The sequence below is a fragment of the Meriones unguiculatus genome, chromosome 8 (assembly GCF_030254825.1).
Source record: "Meriones unguiculatus strain TT.TT164.6M chromosome 8, Bangor_MerUng_6.1, whole genome shotgun sequence".
NCBI classification, from domain to species: Eukaryota; Metazoa; Chordata; class Mammalia; order Rodentia; family Muridae; genus Meriones; species Meriones unguiculatus.
The window spans coordinates 78,638,766-78,660,000 of NC_083356.1; the positions used below are offsets into that span (position 1 = coordinate 78,638,766).

Here is a 21,235-nt window from a genome sequence, read left to right on the forward strand (position 1 = left end):
TCGTTCATCTTTGATGAACTCCCTTAAGCCTGCTTCAGTAAGGGAGTTTCTTCCCCGGGGAACCAGGGAAAAACACAGTCATTACAGCCTGTTTGTCTCTAGTTGGAAGCTGAGGGTGGTGGCATTGCTTCTCGCATCTTCTCTGTTGTTCAAGCTAACATCACCCACTATATTAGGAAGTGCAAACGTGACGGTATGACATAACCACGCTGTCTGGGTTTGATTATAAACCTGCTCAAACATGGTGGAACCCTAAGCCTCCTGGAAGAGACTACCCATTTCACTGTGCTCTTCGCCTTTAAGGGAGAAATGGGAGAATCAGCGCGCACCTTGTGGATGAAGGTAAGTGTGTTCAGTAAGGACAGGCACAGTCTTTACATGACAGTGCTATGATTGTGTTTGGATGTGCCGATGTGAGTGTGTCTGGCATGTACTATTGGTCTCTGACCTTTCCTCCTCCACAAACCAGAGCATGGCAGTTACTTCTATTGAAAACAGCTCATCTTGAACCTGTAGATGCACTAAAACCTTGGGAGCGTAGAGCGTATCAAAACTCTACATGCAGTAATTTCTCTCACACTGATCTTTATGTCTACTTCAGAGGATGGCAGGAAAACTTGTTTGCCTTTAGCCCTTGCAGTCTGACCACAAAACAGGTATTTTGTACCTAACTCCTGTAGCAACATTGTATTCAGATTCCGGCCCTCAGCCCTCCCTAATTGTAATTCAATGGCTACTATTAAATAGTAAAGTAGCTAAAATATTTTGTTACTTCTTATTTAAGTCTCTTTCGTTGGTTGTTTGTTTGTTTTGTTGTTTCTCTGTGTAGTCCTGGCTGTCCTGGAACTCTCTTTGTAGACCAGGCTGGCCTCAAATTCAGAGATCTGCCTGCCTCTGCCTCCTAAGTGCTGGGATTAAAGGTGTGTACACTCCACTCTTAAATCACCCCTTTTTAAAAAAAAAATTGAAACATTTTGAGGACTTCATATACCAGTAATACATTTAACATTGTTTCTATTTTTCTGCATATGTATATATGTAGACACATATATGCATATATATATAGACACATATATACATATACATATATACATGCATACCTAACTACGGCCTGATGCCCATAAACGTGTAGTTGTGTTTAGAAAAGAGGCAGTAGTGGGTTCTCCTCTAGGGTTCATGACCTTACCAGCCATGGACAGGTGATTAAGCTTATGGTACCAGATGTGAGTTTCTTCCCACGGAGTGGGTCTTAAGTTCAATTAGACGGCTGTTGGTAACCCTCAAGACATAAGCGTCTTTGAAAGTCTTGCCACGCTGGTGACTGGGTTTTGCACGTGTCACATCTGGGTAGAAATATTGATTGCTTTCTCCCTTGGTAGCTTGTGTAGCTTGTTCTAGTACTAGGAAAGTCAGTCCTCAGGGCCACATTCTGAGTCAGCTCTGCTTGATTTCTTCAATTCTGGTGTTCAGAGTGTGTGGCGTCTTCAGCAATAGCGTCTTCCCTTCAAGGTCTGTGAGACAACCAACAGCAATAGCCTATGTTATTTGGGGGATTTTCTTCAACTCTGTTGAATAACTCAGATGAAGCTTTTCGCGCCTGGCACTGGGGCTTTGTTACGTAGCCTACAGCTTTGGGGTAGGGAAACATTATTACCCCAAGTGGCATACCTTCCTTACACACACACACACACACACACACACACACACACACACACACACGTGTGCACGCACACACGCACGCACACACACATGGCACACATGCCCACTTGTGCTTACCTTTGGCTATGAGGATATGTATTTAGATTATGGTTGGAAACGATATTGGTTTAGATAATGCAGAGTAGATTCTTCTAGAGTCTATGACCCTCCAAGCATACAGGCATTTAATGGATGCTGAGAGAGGGAGAATCAGTTTTCTGCAGTGATAAGACCCCCTGATAAGTTATCTCAGATGTTCAGCCCTAACTTACGTACATACGAGCAGCTTAGTGGACCCAGTAGGTTCTGTGGATGTGTCTGTGTACTCACTGTTTATGTAACAATAATTAAAGAATAAGAAGTCATGAATTTGACAGGGAATAGGAGCAAAGAAGGAATTGAAGGGGGATGGAATAAAAATAACGAAAATACAGGACTTATATATGAAATTCTCAAAAATAAATACTTGAAACAAAAAAGAAACTGATTTTTTTTGTTGCTTAAATTAGCTTTTTGTGAAATGAGTCATGTAAAATCATGAGGAGACAATCCCATGCTCTGCTTGCTGAATCTTCTATATTCATCACAAACTCCTAAAGAGATCCAATGATTACCTCAGGAGACTTGTTGGGTTTCTAGGCAGAAAATGAAAATAATTTTTTTATCTATATAATAACTAGCCTATTGGAGTGAGATAGAAAATGTGAGTTATTAAGTGAGACGAATAGTGATTAGTTTAAAATGGTATTCTATGGCATAAGAGTTACAATAACTTCTCATTCTTTCATATTTCCACATTTTTTTCATGTCTAGCCGAAGAAAGAAAAGAGCGTGAGGAGAGATAACGAGAGCAGCGTGTCTGAGTTCCTTCTCCTGGGGCTCCCCATCCGGCCAGAGGACCACGCTACGATCTCTGCCCTGTTCCTGGCCATGTACCTGACCACAGTGGTGGGGAACCTGCTCATCATCCTGCTCATCAGGCTGGACTCCCGCCTCCACACGCCCATGTACTTCTTCCTCAGCCACTTGGCCTTCACGGACATCTCCTTCTCGTCAGTCACGGCTCCAAAGATGCTCACGAACATGCTGACTCACACTCAGTCCATCTCGTACGCTGGCTGTGTTTCCCAGGTGTATTTTTTTCTATTTTTTGGGAGCATCGACAGCTTCCTTCTGACCTCCATGGCCTATGACAGGTATGTGGCCATCTGCCACCCTCTGCACTACAGCACCATCATGAGCCAGAGCCTCTGTGTCCTCCTGGTAGTTGTGTCCTGGGTCTTATCTAATGCCTGTGGCCTTGCGCACACCCTCCTCCTGGCTCGCTTATCTCACTTTAGAGACAATATCATCCCCCACTACTTCTGTGACCTGTCTGCCTTGCTGAAGCTGTCCAGCTCAGACACCTCCATCAATGAGCTGGTCATCCTTCCTGTAGGGACCGTGGTCATCACCGTGCCCTTCATATGCATCCTGGTCTCTTATGGCAGCATCGGAGCCACCATCCTGAGAACTCCCTCCATCAGGGGAATCTGCAAAGCCTTGTCCACGTGCGGCTCCCACCTCTGTGTAGTCTCTCTGTACTATGGAGCCATTATTGGGCTATACCTAGTCCCTTCATCTAATAACTCAAATGACAAGGATGTCATTGTGGCTGTGATGTATAGTCTCGTCACACCCATGCTGAATCCCTTTATCTACAGTCTGAGGAATCGTGACATGAAAGGAGCACTGGGGAACATCCTCAGCCGGAGAGCGCGTTCACAGTGATGAGTCTTCCCCATTAGCATCCCTACTTCCTTCTCCTCTTGTCCCATCTTCCCTTTGTTCTGTGAGGGAATCATCACGAGGCTCTTTTGATGACATTCAGCATCTTAGAAAGGTTTCTCACAAATCTCCTACATACTGTTTTGTAACACTTTAATTGTTTATATAGTCATCACTTAGTTTTTTGTTTGTTTGTTTGTTTTTTTAATTAGTCAGGGTCATAGCTTTCATAGCAAAGCTCCTCTCTGAAGATGATAGAAATATTTCTTCTCCTAGATTTATAATTTTATTTTTATGTTTTGTCTTATAATGTACTTTGATTTTTTTTGGCAGTAACTATTGACATTCATTTATCTATTTAATTTTTGTCTGTGTGGGTGTTTTGCCCACATGTACTTCTGCACATCATATGTGTGCCTAGTGCTTGCAAAGGTCAGAGGAGGGTGTCCGAGCCTCTGGGACTGGGTTTACAGAGGATTGTGCCCCGCCCTGCGGGGGATGGAAGTCAAGCCTGGCTCCTCTCGGAGAGCAGTCCATTCTCTTTATCGCTGAGTGATCTCTTTCATCCCTTACATTTACTTTCTAGTTTTTACTGTTAACTCTCAAAAATAGCAGATGGCTATGGGGCATGATGTGATGTCTCCACACATGTGGATTGTGCGTAATATCCAAACAAAACGAAGTATAGCAAGTTACCCAAACATTTTCCATGTCTTCGTATGAAATTCTTTATTCTAGCCTTTGGGGTAATATACAGTATTTATAATTATATAAATTTATAATCACTGCACAGTGAAATATATGAAAACACTTATTCTTCCTGCCTAACCTATGCCCGTCTATCTTTCCCATTTTATTTGTAATCTAATCCATTTTCCTCAAATTTTTATTGTTTGTATTAGTGCGGTGGTAGCCAGGTACTCAGTCTATTGTGTTTCTCGACAAGTGCTTGGCCCTTGTCACTAACTAAAATGAAACTGTTCTCCGTAAAAGATGAAAATAAGGATAAAGTCAAGCCCTTCGTGGAGCGTGAGGTCCGGAGAAGGTGCGGGGCTGAGGCATCTCACCGAGTGTCGGGACTTCGACATGACCCTCCAGGGGGCGCTGTGGTCACAGGCAGGTGTTGCCGCCTAAGGAGGCTCTGCTTTTCCGGGTGAGTGATGAAGGATGGCTAGGTAGGTATCAGGAAGCCTCTAAGCCTGGAATCGAGCTCAGGCAGGTCCGCAGAGGATTGTGTCCCCACCCTGTGGGGGATGGAAATCAAGCCTGGGTACTCTGGGAGGACCCAAACGTATTTTATCAGGAAAAGAAGAAAAACAGTTCTTTACTCAACCACAAAAAAAAATGTCACATCCTGTGAAGTGGCTTCGCCTTTGGTTCCTGGGAATCATCCTCAACTTAATTCAGTTGATAGTGTCTGTAAAGCAGCACAGGAGAGTTGAATGGCTAGTTAAATGTTGCTCGGTGCTCAGAGGAAGTTAAGCTACTGTGAGCGTGTGTGTGTGTGTGTGTGTGTGTGTGTTAACATTCTGCTGCTTATTATTTTTAAAACATTTATTGAACATTTTATTTAGTCATTACACAACTTTAGAGATAACATAGAAACAGATAAGTGATATAAGCTACACATAGTTTAGGTATGTGTGCTGTATTTTACATTTATATGTTAGCACTCATATACCTATAATATTTTAATTATAATATTAAACAAAACACTCATTAATCACTAGACGTACATAGTAGAAAAATAGCAGTGTCTCTCCTTAGTTGTATCATATTATCTCTTGGAGCTAGCCATTTTCTTGACCATTTTCCTTAGAGTTTTAGCAGTTCTGAAAGACCGTTCAAACTTACCTTGTTTAGAATTTTTTTTTGTTTTTTGTTTTTTTTTTTAAATAAAGAAAATGACTACATTTATTCTTCTTACATTTTGCTTTTGTTGTGTACCATTGTCTCTGAAAAAGTACTCTCTATATTTTCATACTCCACTGCAAGATGAGAACACACTTATCTTTGCTTTCAGTCTGTGTTGGTTTGAATGAGAATGGCTCCTATACGCTCCTATATTTGAATGCTTGGTCCTTAGTTGGTGGAACTGTTTAGGAAGGATTAGGAGGTGTGGCCTTTTTGTAGGAGCTTTCAAAAGCCCACTCCACACCCAGTGTCGCCCTCTTTGCCTCTTGCTTGTGAATCAGGTATAAAAGCTCTCAACTGCTGCCCCAATGCTGTGCCTGACTGCTATCATGCTCTCCACCACGATGGTCATGGAGTTCAAGTTGCTGAAGTTGTAAGCCCCAAATAAACTCTTTCTTTTACAAGTTGCCTTGGCCATGGTGTTTTTAAATTAATTAATTTCTATATTCACTTTTACATCCTGATCACAGCTCTCCTTCTCTCCTCACAGTCCCACCTTGACAACCAGCTCCTCCAAATTGCCCCCTCCCCTTCTCCTCTGAAAAGAGGAGGTCTCTCATGAGTACCAACCAACCCTGGCACATCAAGTCTCAGCAGGACTAAGTGAGCCTCACCCACTGAGGCCAGGCAAGGCAGACAGCTTGGGGACAAGAGATCCAAAGACAGCTCCACTCTAATTGTTTGGGGACTCACTCTAATGAAGACCAAACTGCACATCAGTTACCTGTGCGTAGGGGGCCTAGGTCCAGCCCTTGCATGCTCTTTGGTTGGTGATTCAGTCTCTGTGAACCCCATGAGCCCAGGTTAGTTTACTCTGTAGGTCTTCTTGTGGTGTCCTTGACCCTTCCGGCTCCCCCAAACCTTTTTCCCACTCTTCCACAAGACTCCTTGACTTCCTCCCATTGTTTGGCTGTGGGTCTCTGCATCTGTTTCTGTCAGCTGTTGGATGAAGCCTCTCAGAGGGCAGTTCCACTAGGCTCCTGTCTGCAAGCATAGCAGAGTATCATTAATCGTGTCAAGGGTTGGCTCTCTCCCATGGGATGAGTCTCGAGTTGAGCCAGTAATTGGTGCCCATTCCCTCAATCTCTGCTCCATGTTTCTCCCTGCACTCCTTGCAGGCAGGACAAATTTTGGGTTGAAAGTTTTATGGGTGGGTTGGTGTCCCCCTCCCTCCACTGGAAGTCCCACTGGAAGACTGGCTGCAGGAGGTGACCTCTTCAAGCTCCATATCCCCCACTGTTAGAAGGTGACCCCCCCCCCCATAGACTGCAAGGAACCTCCCCTCCTCAGGTTTCCAGCTCATCCCAGAGATGACACCCACACCAATTTCTGTTTTTTCTCCCAGCCCTCTCTCTGCCCTGCTCTCTCCACATCTGATCCTCACCCCTCTTCTACCTCCTACCCAGACCTCTCCCTCCCTCCACCTCCAAAGTCTACTTTATCTCTCCTTCTGAGTGAGGTTCAAGCATTTTCCCCTGGGCTCTCCTTGTTACTTAGCCTCTTTGGGTTTGTGGCTTGTAGAATGGTTTTCCTGTACTTTATGGCTAATATCCATTTATGAGTACATACCATGCCAGTCCTTCTGGGTCTGAATTACCTCACCCAGGATGATCTTTTCTAGTTCCATCCATTTGCCTGCACATTTCATATGTCTTTCTTTTTAATACTTTTTAATAGTATTCCATTGTGCAAATGCACCACATTTTCTTTATCCATTCTTTGATTGAGGGACATCTGGGTTGTTTCCAGTTTCTGACTATTTCAAATAAAGCTGCTATGTTTAGTTGAGCAAGTGTCCTTGTGGTATGGTGGAGCATCTTTTGGGTATACGCCCAGGAGTGGTATGGCTGGGTCTTGAGGTAGAACTATTTCCAATTTTCTGAGAAAGTGCCACATTGATTTTGAAAATATTTGTACGAATTTGAACTCCCACCAGCAATGGAGGAGTCTTCTCCTTGACCAACATCCTCATCAGTGTGTGCTGTCACTTGAGCTTTGATCTTAGCCATTCCGACAGGTGTCAGATGGAATCTCACTGGCATTTTGATTTGCATTTTCCTGATGACTAAGGACGTTGAGCATTTCTTTTTTTTCTCTTTTTATTAGAAATTCATTTTTTTCTATTGAATTTTATTTATTGTCTCTCTCTCTTTTTTTTTTCAATGCAGTTTATTCAGGAACCTTGAACAATCATCTGACCCTGGGGAAAGCCAGCCCATAGCTTAAATAGCCTCTGGGTAGCCAACCCCAGCATGCCACATGGGCAATGCAGATAGGTCCACATACATGGAAGCAAGCCAGATCCTCAGCCTTAGCCAAATGTGGAGTTGTTCGTGACAGAGAGCACTCACCATCGGGAAGGTGGAAGGCGGAAACCAGCTCCATCTTTAAGGCGCGGCATTACGCAGCTCTCTACAGTTCCCCCTTTTTGTTTTAGACGCATCAGGCAAGAGTAGAGGTCTGATCTCTGATATTAGAAATAAATTGGGACTTTGTCTCTGTTGAGAATTCTCTGTTTAACTCTGTTTTCCACTTTTTAATTGGGTTATTTGGTTTGTTGGTGTTTAATTTCTTGAGTTATTTATATACTTTAGATATTAGCCCTCTGTCAGATGTCGGGTTGATGAAGATATTTTCCTATTTTGTAGGTTGTTGTTTTGTCCTATTGATAATGTCTTTTGCATTGTAGAAGATTTTCAGTTTCACAAGGTCCCATTTATTAATTGTTGATATTAGTGCCTGAGCTGACAGTGTTCTGTTCAGGAAGTTGTCTCCTGTACCAATGCATTCAAGACTATTCCATGCTTTCTCTTCTATTAGATTTAGTGTTTTTAGTTTTATGTTGAGAGCTTTGATCTACTTAGACTTGAGTTTTGTTTAGGGTGATAAATATGGATCCATTTCTATTCTTCTGCTTATAGCCATCCAGCGAGACCATCACCACTTGTTGAAGATACTTTCTTTTCTTTTATTGTATGGTTTTGGCTTCTTCATCAAAAATCAAGTGTCTGTAGGTGTGTAAATTTATTTATGGGTTTTCTATTGTAGTCCATTGACCAATCAGTCTATTTTTAATCAATGCCATGCAGTTTTTATTACTATTGCTCTGTAGACCAGGGATGGTGGCACCTTCCTGAGTTCTTTTATTGTACAGGGTTGTTTCAGCTATCCTGGGTTTTTAATTTTTCCATATGAAATTGAGAATTGTTCTTTCCAGGTCTGTAAAGAGTTATATTGGAATTTTGATGTGAATTGCATTGAATCCATAGATTGCCTTTGGTAAGATGGCCATTTTTACTATGTTAATTCTATAGATTCATGAACATGGGAAATCTTTTCACTTTCTGATATCTTCTTCAATGTCTTTCTTCAGAGGCTTGAAGTTCTTGCCATACATGTTTTTCACTTGCCTGGTTAGTTACACAAGATACTTCATATTATTTGTACCTATTGTGAAGGGTGTTGCTTCCCTAATTTCTTTCTCAGCATGTTTATCCTTTGTGTAAAGGATGGATTCCATTTTTTTGAGTTTATTTTGTATCCAGCCACTTTACTGAAGGTGTTTATCATCTGTAGGAGTTCTCTGATAGAATATTGGGGGTCACTCATGTATACTGTCATATCATCTGTTAATAGCTATCAGTTCTCTTTGTACTAGCCAGGACTTCAAGTACTGTATTGAATAGATACAGAGAGAGTGGACAGCCTCGTCTGTCCCTGATTCCAGTGGGATTGCTTTAAATTTATCTCTGTTTAATTTGATGTTGGCTATTGGCTTTCTGTATATTGCCTTTATTGTATCCCTGATCTTTCCAAGACTTTAACATGAAGGAGTGTGGGACTTTGTCAAAGGCTTTTTCAGCCTCTAATGAGATGATTATGTGTTTTTTTCTTTCAGTTTGTTTTTATGATGGATTACCTTGATGGAATTTTATATATTGAACCATCCCTGCATCTCTTTGATGAAGCCTACTTGATTATGGTGGCTGATGTCTTCTTGGACTCAGTTTGAGAGTATTCAATTGAGAATTTCTGTACCAATGTTCATAAGGGAAAGTGATCTGAAATTATCTTTGTGCAGTTAAGTTATCACGGTGACTGGCCTATAGAATGGTTATGATGATGTTCCTTCTGTTTATGTAGAATAGTTTAAGGAGTTTTGCCATTTGCTCTTCTCTAAAATTCTGGTAGAATTACGGGCGACAACCACCTGGCCCAAGGCTTTTGTGTGTGTGTGTTAATGACTGCTTCCATTTTCTTAAGGGTTATAAGTTTATTTAAATTGTTTCTCTGATGGTGATTTAACTTTGGTAAATGCTATCTATCAAGAAAATCATCCATTTCCTTCAGATTTTCCAATTTTGTGAAGTACGGGTTTAAGTAAGATCTAATGATTCTTTGGATTTCACCAGTGTCTGTTATGTCCAGATTTTCATTTCTAATTTTGTTAACTTGGATACTGTCTCTCTGTCTTTTAGTTAGTTTGGCTAAGGATTTGTCTAACTTATTGATTTTCTCAAAGAACCAGCTCTTGGTTTCGTTGATATTTTTTGTTTTGTTTTTGCCCTCTTTATCTCTAATTTATTGATTTCAGCCCGACTTTGATTATTTCCTGCCATCTACTCCTCTTGAGTGTATTTGTTCTTTTGTTCTAGAGCTTTCAGGTATGCTCTTGAATTGCTAGTGTGGAATCTCCCCAATTTCTTTATGAAGTTGCTTAGTGCTATGAACTTTCCTCTTAGTACTGCTTTCATTGTGTCCCATAAGTTTGGGTATGCTGTGCCTTCATTTTCATTGAATTCTACAAAGTCTTTAATTTCTTTCTTTATTTCTCCCCTGACCCAGTGGTTATTGAGTTTAGAGTTGTTCAGTTTCCATGAGTTTGTAGGCATTCTATTGTTTCTGTTGTTGTTGTTGAGTTCCAGCTCTAATCCATGGTGATCTGATAGATGCAGTGTGTTATTTCAGTCTTTTTGTATCTGCTGAGGCTTGCCTTGTCACCGAGTATATGGCCGATTTTGGAGAACGTTTTGAGAGGTGCCGAGATAAGTTATATTCTCTTGTGTTTGGGTGAAATATTCTGTAGATATCTGTTATGTCCATTTGATTCATGATGTCTGTTAGTTTTATTATTTCTCCATTTAGTTTATCTCTTAATGATCTGTCCATTGGAGTGAGCTAAAATCTCCCAACATTAACCTGTGGGGTTTGATGTGTGATTTAAGCTTTAGTAATGTTTCTTTTATGAAAGAAGGTGCCCTGGCATTTGGGGCATAGATGTTCAGAACTGAGACATCGTCTTGGTGTATCTTTCCTTTAATGAATATTAAGTGCCCTTTACCATCTCTTTTGATTAATTTTGGTTGAAAGTCTATTTTACTAGATACTAGAATGCTTATTCCAACTTGCTTCTTGGATCTGTTAGCTTGGAAAAATCTTTTTTTTTTTCTAGCCCTTTACCTTGATATAATGTCTATCTTTATTGCTGAGGTGTGTTTCTTGTATGCAGCAGATGATGGGTCTTGTTTTTACATCCATTCTGCTAACATGTGTCTTTTTATTGGGGAGTTGAGGTCATTGATGTTGAGAGATATTAATGAACAGTGATTGCTACTTCTTGTTATTTTCATGTTGGTGGTGGTAGAGGGTGTGTGTGTGTGTGTGTGTGTGATTCCCCCCTTTTTTTCTTTTCTGATGTGGGGTTATTTATTACCTGTGCTTTCCTGGGTGTAGTTGGCTTCCTTAGGTTGCAGTTTTCTTTCTAGTGTCTTCTGTAAGGCTGGATTTGTGGGGAAAAATGCAGAATGCTTCATGAATTTGTGTGTCATCCTTGCCCAGGGCCATGCTAATTGTATTTTAGTATATGTGGTGCTGAAGTGAGCACAGTGTGCAATCCTTAAAGTTATACCCCTCCTTCTCTTTCTACCATGTCCTAGAGCTTATTCACATTATGATTTCATTCACTAATTTGTTTAGAGCTGTCATAATGCAATTGTGTCTCAATCATTGGATTAGCAAGCTGAAGAATAAGCTTTAAACATTAGTCTATGGGGGACATTTCATGTCCAAGCAAATACAACAATAGTGAGGTTTAGGACTTGTACATATATAAGTTCTAGTACTGGGCACAAATTTCATTTAAAAACCTACATGATTTTTTTTTGTTTTATTTTGCTTGATTATTGCAGGTCTTTCTTCTATGAAGTCCCTCTAATTCATGCTTGTTATGGCCTGTAATTGCTTCCCCCAATTTATTATGTCATGAGTTCCATGAGGAGCTGTTGACAGTTGATGGCTTCTGGGGGAGGGCAAGTCTCTTTTCTTTAAGGTTGTGGTATCTCCTGTTCCACTAGGCTCCAGTGGATGGCACCAGACCCAGGAATATATGGACAACACAAACTGAGCCTGAGTTTGGCTGTGAGTCTCAGGAAGAAGGGAGGGGTGGATAGAAGGATGTAAAGGGGACAGAATTCTCACAAGGAGACCAACAAAGCTAAAAAATTTGAGCCCAGGTGGTCCTACAGAGACTGATGTACCAATGGAGGACCATACATGGAAAGGACCTAGACCCCCTGCTCAGATGAAACCAATTGGCAGCTCAGTCTCCATGTGGGTGCCCTAGTAAGGGGATCAAGGGCTGCCTCTGTCATGAACTTGGTTGCCTGCTCTTTGATCACTTGCTCCTGGCAATGCAGCCTTGCCAGGCCACAGAGGAAGAGGATCCAGACAGTCCTGATGAGACTTGATAAGCTATGGGCAGATGGCAGAGGAGGAGAACTCCCCCTTTCAGTGGACTAGGGGAAGGAGATAGGGGGAAGAGGGATGGTGGGTAAGACTGGGAGGAGTTGAGGGAAGGGGTTTCAATCAGGATATATAATGAATAAATTGTGAAAAAAGAAAAAAAAGATAATGAGAACAAAGATCCAAGACAGAAAAAATAAAAGCAGAGGATGCAAAGTTGGAAGGGTGAGAGTGAATCTAGGAGAAGATAGAGAAGAGGAGTGGGCTAGGGGCGCCAGTATGATCAAAATATACTGTGTTATTAAACTCTCAAAGTATCAAGAAAAATAATGTTTGAATAAAATTACCACTTAGATTTTCATGTTTCTGCTGTTATGAACTGGGGATATAAAGATTGATTTGGAATGAATTTTGGAGGGGCTGAGTGAAGGTTGCACTGATAGCCACCTTCTGGAGATGTGAAACTGTGTCCATGTAACACCCATGATTTTGAAAAAAAGACTGAGATTTATAGAAACCTGTTCTGCTTGGTCTGAGTGATGATGAGATATAAGAATTTCATTCAGAGTGATGGTACTAGTGTATTTCTGTCATTCTTGCAGTATCATGGGGTTCCAAACTTTGGTTGTCACACTCAGCCACAAGCTTAGCTCATTACAAGCTTTCAGTAATACTTTCCCCAAGAGAAAGAAGATGCTAATGTGGTTTGTGGTCCATAAAGTTCCTGTGGCTTCCTTGATGCTATTAGCTTTATTCCTTCATGGATGAGCCAAATTATCCTTTACTTCTATAAGTAGTTGTGTTCCCCAAGGAGGCAATGGAAACTTAACAATTATATCATGCTTTTAATTTAGACTCAAGATGTCAGTGTTATCCTCTGGGGCGTCTCTGTCTTTTGTAAAATTAGAATTCACACTGAATTCTCAAGAGCTACAGGCAACTGCTTATTGGTATACCTAACCTTGTTTTGTTTTGAGCCGATGAGTATTCTGACTGCCAGCACGGAACTTCTTGTCCCTTAGAGATCCTACTTATTACACTGTCTCCCATGCCGTCTAGAGAGAAATGGAGGGACCTTCTCACACCTTGAAGTTGAAGGTATCTGCGTTTATCATCCAAGGGGCATGCCAAGGCAGGGGGAGGTGGAGAGTTTGTGCCCAGTCATATAAGTGTGTGTGTTTGAGTGTACACTACAGCCCCTTGGCTCTACTTCCCTACACTCCAGTCCTATGGACAGCTGTTAAAAGTGAGTACCTATCTAAAGTTTGAGAGGCTAGCACAGTGTCTCCGTGTAGAACAGTTCATCTCAAACTCACACAGCACCTAATTCAGGAGGGGAGAGGGAGGCACGGTTTCTTTGTTTGTCTTCCACCTCCATTAAGTCTTGCTAGGTTTCTCCCAAATTTTCTGGCAAATCTCTGTAACTGTCTCCATCTCCACAGACACACCCAGGTGTACCAGGGAGCCTATTGTATCTAAACTGCTGCAAACCGCCCCCCCCCCATTCAGCTCCCTCTCATACCTGGCCTTGCTGTAACTCATGTCTACTCACTAAACAGTATAACGTTTAAAGCTAGCCACTCTTTACTCAAATCTTTTCTCGCCCGTACTCATGCTCTGAGCAGAGAATGGAAGCTTTCTATTCTAGCATAAATGGCCTTATACACCCTGGCTCTTCAGTAATATTCTTGCTCCACAGATTTTTACCAGACTGAGCATGGTCTTGACTTCCCTCTTTCCCATAATGCCCGAGTCCTGCCCATCCCCAAACACTTATCATGACTGTTCACAGAACATATAAGAATAGGCTTCCCCGCCAACCGCAGTTTCTCGTGTTTAGCTGTCTGTCAAAGTTATGAGTATGTACAGATCTTCTAATTCTAATTCCAGGAATTTATCATATATGTGCATGCTTATGTAAAAAGGTATTGAATAATGCTGTATGTCATAATAGTGGAAATGGCAACAGTAATAAACTCAATGTCTGGAAATAGCTAATTAGTACTTCATTATGATAAAATGATTTTTACAGCATAGTGATGGGTGATATAACTGCATGCATAATTAATCTCTGGTAACAAACCCACATAAGAATATTTAAGATAGCGGACTGGACAATGTAGAGATTTTTAAAGATAGTTTCCCCTAAGATGGCAGAATTGGAGTAGTAATACAAACTTTAACACCCTCCGCCACCAAGAAGCGCTTAGTTTGAACTTGAGGCTTTCTCAGCTCTCAAACACAAAGACATCCAGGTTGATTTTGTTATGGGGCATGGATCTATGTTTTAATAGATGGGTCAGCACGTTTCATCTCATATCATTTGTGATTGCTCACATGGATAATTTCAATTTCAACCGACAGAGAGGGGAACAACAATTAAAGCTTTGTTAGAAATACAAGAAAAGAAAAAAAATTATTGAAGAGTCATTAGCAAAAGAAATCTGGGTTGAAACCAATGAAAATGGAGAAGGTTATTGGATTAGAACAGGCAGGAACCAAGTGCTTCCTTGGCACATTCCAGATGTAGCCAGAGAAGTTAGATATTTCCTGGCATTGTACAAACCTGGAAAAGCAACATTAGGTTCTAGTTGAGAGAACACAGAAGAAAACTTGCGACACAGACTCCTTACACATATTCCACAAAAAACTGCTTTTGGAAGAGTGACAGACAACTGGAGATGTGGTGGGTAAGATGTGAGGGGCGTGTCACATGATATATCAAGCTATTGACCTAGAACCATGCCCTGTAAGTCTCTGAATCATATGTTGCAGCTTTGTAGCTGCCTACGAGGTTCTTTCAGTTTCAATCAGCCCCAGATAGAGATCATCAGTCAGTATGCTTCTGGAGCTATGAAGAGGGGCAAGAGGCTGGCAAAACTTTATATATTATTGACTAGCTTTGCTGTTGATTGATTACTGTTCTAACCTTTCCCCTCAGACTCTATTTCAGAATTCCATTCTAGATTTCTGGACTTCTCAAGGCTGATCTTTTCTTATCTGATACTTGTGATGATATTTCCAGGTTCCTTAAAAAATACATTGAGCTGGTTTTTAAGTCACCAGTCTCTGTTAGCGTTCAAAAAGTTTGGGAATTTTAGATAACGTGAATACGGTAATTAAAAACACTGATGTCATTGCGCCCTAATCCCAATTCAATTTCAATACTCACATTCCCCTCATTCGTTTTGTTTTGCTTTTCATCTCAAGCCGAAGATGAAGAGCACAAGGAATCAGAGCAGCGCATCTGAGTTCCTCCTCCTGGGGCTCCCCATCTGGCCAGAGGAGCAAGGCATGTACTATGCCTTCTTTCTGGCTACATACCTGACCACGGTGCTGGGAAACCTGCTCATCATCCTGCTCATCAGGCTGGACTCCCGCCTCCACACCCCCATGTACTTCTTCCTCAGCCACTTGGCCTTCACGGACATTTCCTTCTCGTCAGTCACGGCTCCAAAGATGCTCACGAACATGCTGACTCACACTCAGTCCATATCATATGCTGGATGCATTTCCCAAGTGTATTTTTTCCTATTTTTTGCAGATCTTGACAGCTTTCTTCTGACCTCCATGGCCTATGACAGGTATGTGGCCATCTGCCACCCCCTCCACTATACCAGAATCATGAGTCAGACTGTCTGCATCCTCCTAGTCATTGTATCCTGGTTCTTATCCTTTGCTGGTGCCCTCGTGCACACTCTCCTTCTAGCTCGTCTCTCTTTCCTTCAAGGTAACACTCTCCACCACTTCTTCTGTGACCTGTCTGCCTTGATTAAGCTGGCCAGCTCAGACACCTCAGTCAATGAGCTGGTCATCCTCATTGTGGGATCACTAGTCATCACCGTGCCCTTTGTATGCATCCTGGTCTCTTATGGCCGCATCGGAGCCACCATCCTGAGAACTCCCTCCATCAAGGGAATCTGCAAAGCCTTGTCCACGTGCGGCTCCCACCTCTCTGTAGTGTCTCTGTACTATGGAGCCATTATTGGGCTATATTTTGTCCCCTCATCAAACAACACTAATGACAAGGATGTCATTGTGGCTGTGCTGTATACTATGGTCACTCCCATGCTGAATCCCTTTATCTACAGCCTGAGGAATCGGGACATGAAAGGAGCGTTGAGGAATACGCTTGCAAGAGCAACTTCTTCCATGTGATTAGCTTTTTCTGTTGCAGGAAGGGAAGTTGAGATCTCCCCTCTCTCTACAAGGGTCCTCCCTTCTAGGAAATGCTGTTTCTTAGTGACTCAGGGCATTGTTTTTTCAGGCACAAGGTACAATGTACACAGTTTCTAATCCCCTATTTCTTTCTTTCCTTCTTTCTTTCTTTCTTTCTTTCTTTCTTTCTTTCTTTCCGTCTTTCTTTCTTTCTTTCCTTCTTTCTCTCTTTCTTTCTCTCTCTTTCTTTCTTTCCTTCTTTTTCTCTTTCTTTCTCTCCTTCTCTTTCTTTCTCCATCCTGATAGTCTTGCACAAGTTTTCTTCATAAGCTTATCCACAAATAGACTTTTTTATATAGAACTCTTTTTCCACAATTGTGATTTTATATTCTTATTGATTTCCTTTTTTTTTCTTAATATGTTAAAGCCTTTAGAAGCAAAGACTTTTTTCTCCATTCTTAAAGATGCTAATATTTTTCAGTTTGATTAATTCATGTTGTTATTTGTATTTAATTTTATAATTATTTTTTAAATAACTTCAATTCAAATGTAGCTATGTTTTTGTTTTAATTTCTGCTTATTTATTTATTATTTTAATTGACATCAAATGGTGCATAGTTACTGGATACCACACATTGTTTCCATATATGTATACAGTTCATATGTGCAAATCATGAAGATTATGTTTAATTCCTCATTTTCACATGTTCATGATGAAAATACTCAGCATTCTTCCTCTTATCACCTTGAAGCACACAGCGTTTTCTCATCACACAGACTCTCCTCCTTATCATGTAATCAGGAGTAATTTTTCCATTTAACTGTTACCTATTTATTGGCCAACCTCCCTCTGATGCTATCCTTCTGAGTATAGCTTCCATTCCACACCCAACCGGTTTTAGTTGTGTTGGTGTGACGGTAACTAAGTACAGAACTGTTTTTTTTTTTTTTTCCTTAAAGTGCCTGAGCCTGTTAACATATTGAAAAAAGATTAGCTTTCTAAAAGGCCATGATAGACTGATCAAACTGGTGAATAAAACCCCCGTAGGAGATCTCTAGGTCCTGTGAAGCAGAGTGAGAGACTTTCCAAAGCCACGCCAGGGAGGGCCGTGACTGGCATACTCTGTACATCATTAAGTCCGGCCTCTTTAAATGTGAACTGAGGGGTGACTGGCAGGCTTCTGGGAGGTCTAGGCAATCTGAATTGACCCAGGAATGCTGAGATGGACAGCAACCCAACCATCACTCTCTTTAAAAAGACACCTCTCTGCCCTACACTCAGATGCGTTGCTTTCTATGTCCACACGAAATAATGCACTTTTACCATCTAGTCCCTGTGAAGCTGTGTCTGCGCAGGACTTCACTTCCTTAAGCTAATTGCTGCAACATATTTATTTTTGTTAAAATATTGAAGCACTGCCACCACGTGGCTTGAATGGGCTGAAGACACCCAGAGGCCGACCACCACTGCATGGCCCACGCGCAAGCGTGGTGGAGAGATAGGGAAGTGGCATGGTCTGAGCACTATGAAGAGGGGCAGAACTGGAGAGGGATCGCCTGATGTGAGTAGCTTGCCCTGCCACTTAAGGCCGTGTTGAAGTTTTGGCCCATGCCTGTGCTGACAGCCATGTCTGCATTTGTGGCCATGCAGCAGCACAGGTGTGTGTTGATGTCAGTGGCTCATCAGCGCCAAAGGCCACGTGGACATCCCTGGTCTGGGCTTCTGCCTAGGACCATGCTGATGTCCAGCAGCTGTGCAGAGCTGTTTCTGCCCCTCACTGACTGCAGCCCTCAGGCGAGTGGGTCCTGCATACCTAGGTAGCACAGTAGAGCTGGCCCTGGTGACAGGGGAGCTGGTGAGCTGGCCCCAAGAGTGTGGGAGAGCTGACCCGTCCCCTTGCCAGCTGTGGCATTAGCTGAGCTTGCTGGAGCACTGCTGGAGAGCTGGCCCTGGTGGTGTGGGCAAAGGAGAGCTGGCAGGCTGACCAGCTCAGCTACCACCCAGGCCCAGATTCAGGGCTTTGAGTTGGCCCACCCCAACATCTACCCTATCTAAGAACTGCTAGAGCATGTGAAGGGGCTGGTCTTGTAGGTCCAAAGCTACAGGATCTCCATGAAACAGGGCAACAGCAGGAGATCTGAGAGGAGTCCCCGTGAGGATTCAGTATTGATGGTGTAGCAGAAGCCAGAGGCTTCGAACCAGACCAATGACTCACTGCAATGAACATTTGCAAGTAAAGATGTGTGGACAAAAGGCTATACCTGTGTGACACACTACAGCTTCCACAACAAGATTTTTTTAATTAAAAAAATTTTAATTATTTTTTTGTTTTCTTTTGGGGGAAGGTTGCAAGGATGGAGGGTAGATCTGAAGGGATGGGGAGATGGGTGGAACTGGGGTGTATTATTGTTTGACTCACAAAGAATCAATAAAACGTTAAAAAATATTGAATCACATCAGTGTACAAAGTAAGGGTTTTTGTTGTGGCTTTGTCTTACCCACGGATGTAACACTCTGATCAAGTCAACCTGCTCTGTTTTATCATCTCCACTTCTGCCCCTTTTGGTCCTGCTGTCTTCCTTAGTACACTGTCTCTGATTGTTAGGATGTCTTTTTCTTTCAGTTTTCACATATGAGAAAAAACATGGTACTAGTCTTTCTGATTATATTTTTTCATAATGGGGGAAACGAAAATCCCACAGTTTTTCCTGCAATTGGCACATGACAGTCTTTGTCTATCACCTGTTAGTTACCTTGCTCTTATTATCATAATTCCTCCAAGGATGAGCTAACTCTCATGTGCCTTCTTCAGCAAACAGTTCTATCCCTAGAGAAGCCCGAGCGAATGATGCAACCACATGCACTTTGTCCCTAATCAGCAGCCAGGCATAGGGAATCACCCCCTTGTCATGGTTTGGGAAATTATAACATACGGCGATTTCTCAGGGACACAATGCATCCCTCCATCTACCCATCACAGCAGGCTGCATGTTGAAAGTCTTCTGTCACTCACGGTGGAACACTGAGCCCTTGCCGGTTCTGCCAGTTTCGTTATATCTTCTACATTTCATAAAGAAATGGAAGAAGCTTCCACGCCTTGCATATCAAGGTATCTGTGCTCATCATCAAAGACTCATCTCAGAGAAGAACTAGAATTTACAAGAAGTAGGATGGTTGTGTAACCTTGGATGTCCTTACGTGTATGTGCATGCAGTGTGTCGCTTCTCCCCAGGACCCAGCCCTCTTCATGTCACACTCTGACAGACAGATCCCTGTAGAATAACTTACTTTGATCTCCTATCCAAAATTTGAAAGAGTGAGGTGGTGGCAAATTTGCATGCAAATAGATTCTCTCTGATTTTATATCTAATTTTGAGATGAAAAGGTAGGGCATACATCCTCTTGCTTTTCTTTGATTCCCATCATCTTCATTTTGGGTATTTTCTTAAATTTTGTACTAAATCAATATAATTTGGTTCTGTACTGCAATAATTCGCGTAGAAAGTGGAGTCATTTTATAACTAAGTTAGTCTATTAACAGATTCCTGTTAATTCTGTTTCGATCTCTACCAGCAGAGGGCAAGCGCCTAAAAATCTTTACTTAGACTTTTGCTTGGTCCTTCCGAATAGAATGAAGGTTTCTAATGGGCCAGAAAAAGATCTTCTCTGTGCTCCCTCGATTTCTCCAACCCCTGTCTCTTCCAGCTGACGTACAGCCTTGAGCTTTCTCTCTTCAAATGCCCTCGCTCTGTGCTTTCCAAACACTTTTTAAACAATTATTTTCAATAGATTATTACATTAAAGAGCGCAATAAAGAACACACTGCCTATTCTACCACAAGGGAATTACAATTTGTATCTAATTTGTTTACGTTAGAGATTTAAAAAGTAAACAAACCCGGAATAGGCTGGGTTACAAGAAATGACCTCAGGGAGGCACTCGAAATCCTTGCAGGCACATGCTCCACGAGCCTGCATTCTTGTCTCCTATGGGCATAGCAGAAATACTTCTTTTAGTTAAGTGAATGGAAAGATCCAGCACTTGGAAAGAGTGCTTGCTGGCCTTGTTTGGTCCCATAAACAACTCTGCTTCTTGTTGCTCAAATAAAAATAAAAACTGACAGTTTGTAAAATCCAGAAAAAAAAAAAAGAACACATAGGAATAGAGTTCCCTGTTCCCTTATATTTTCATAGTTAGACAATATCAATCTAATTGCATTTTTAAAAATTCATCCTATACATATATTACATGTATGCATGTAATACGGTATGCATAAGAACTTAAAAACTTACTAATGTTGCTTATTGAAATGTAACAAACTGTTAGGACAGATAGTTAGTTACCATTTTCATTGAGATATGTTAGTTTTTATTATTATGAAACAAGTAGCAAAGTAGTCTGGCTCCATAACAGCATCACTTAGAAGGCAGCTCAGTGTGGTCCCACCAACCCAACAGCAGCACTTGAGGGAATTTTGATAGAGTAGGACAAATTATATGTGAACTTTGAATATACTTCAATCAAGTGGAAGGGATTTAGACTTTAGATTATTTTACTGTAATCCTTACTTAACTCTTCAAATAAATGGTGGATAAGATGATTATGTAATTCTCAAAAGTCAACAAATTCAGAGTGTATAATTCTTTTGAGAGAATACGGAGCCTGTGTTTTAGTAGATGTTTCCCATGTTTTCTTTACCAAATATGAAATGATTGTGACAGCAGGTAGTTCTAAAGCTAACAAATTTGAAGGAGAAAGAGGACAAATTATCATATTTACAAATTATAAGAAATGCTATAATACAACAAAAAATTATCTATAGATCATTAGGGTGATATCAAATTTACGAATCACTGCGAGGGACCACTTATTACTTGTTTATGCCAGACAAATAGTCACAAAGAACCTGTTCTTTGGTAGATTCTGGATGTGACGGGGAAAGTCAAGGATTTCTGG

At 41.4% G+C, this 21,235-nt stretch overlaps 2 protein-coding genes and 1 pseudogene across 2 annotated transcripts; 2 read left to right on the forward strand and 1 right to left on the reverse strand.

Annotated features, from left to right (window-relative positions):
• Nucleotides 1-309: 309 nt before the first annotated feature.
• On the forward strand, nt 310-3,468 carry LOC110560751 (olfactory receptor 1J21-like). Its single transcript, XM_021656776.1, has 2 exons — nt 310-342; nt 2,512-3,468. Exons 1-2 carry the CDS (start codon nt 310-312, stop codon nt 3,466-3,468), a joined length of 990 nt encoding a protein of 329 aa, XP_021512451.1.
• A 7,704-nt stretch (nt 3,469-11,172) lies between these two features.
• LOC132656087 (U6 spliceosomal RNA) lies at nt 11,173-11,263 on the reverse strand (annotated as a pseudogene).
• Nucleotides 11,264-15,336: 4,073 nt separating this feature from the next.
• LOC110542206 (olfactory receptor 1J21-like) lies at nt 15,337-16,278 on the forward strand. The gene has a single exon (XM_021628830.1). It carries the CDS (start codon nt 15,337-15,339, stop codon nt 16,276-16,278), a length of 942 nt encoding a protein of 313 aa, XP_021484505.1.
• The last annotated feature ends 4,957 nt before the right edge of the window (nt 16,279-21,235 follow it).

Excerpts from the sequence above, each read along its gene's own strand:
- LOC110560751 (XM_021656776.1), top strand. The coding sequence starts at position 310 with ATGGGAGAATCAGCGCGCACCTTGTGGATGAAG. Across the intron at positions 343-2,511 it reads CGCGCACCTTGTGGATGAAG|CCGAAGAAAGAAAAGAGCGT; the intron begins GTAAGTGTGTTC and ends TTTCATGTCTAG.
- LOC110542206 (XM_021628830.1), top strand. The coding sequence starts at position 15,337 with ATGAAGAGCACAAGGAATCAGAGCAGCGCATCTGAGTTCCTCCTCCTG.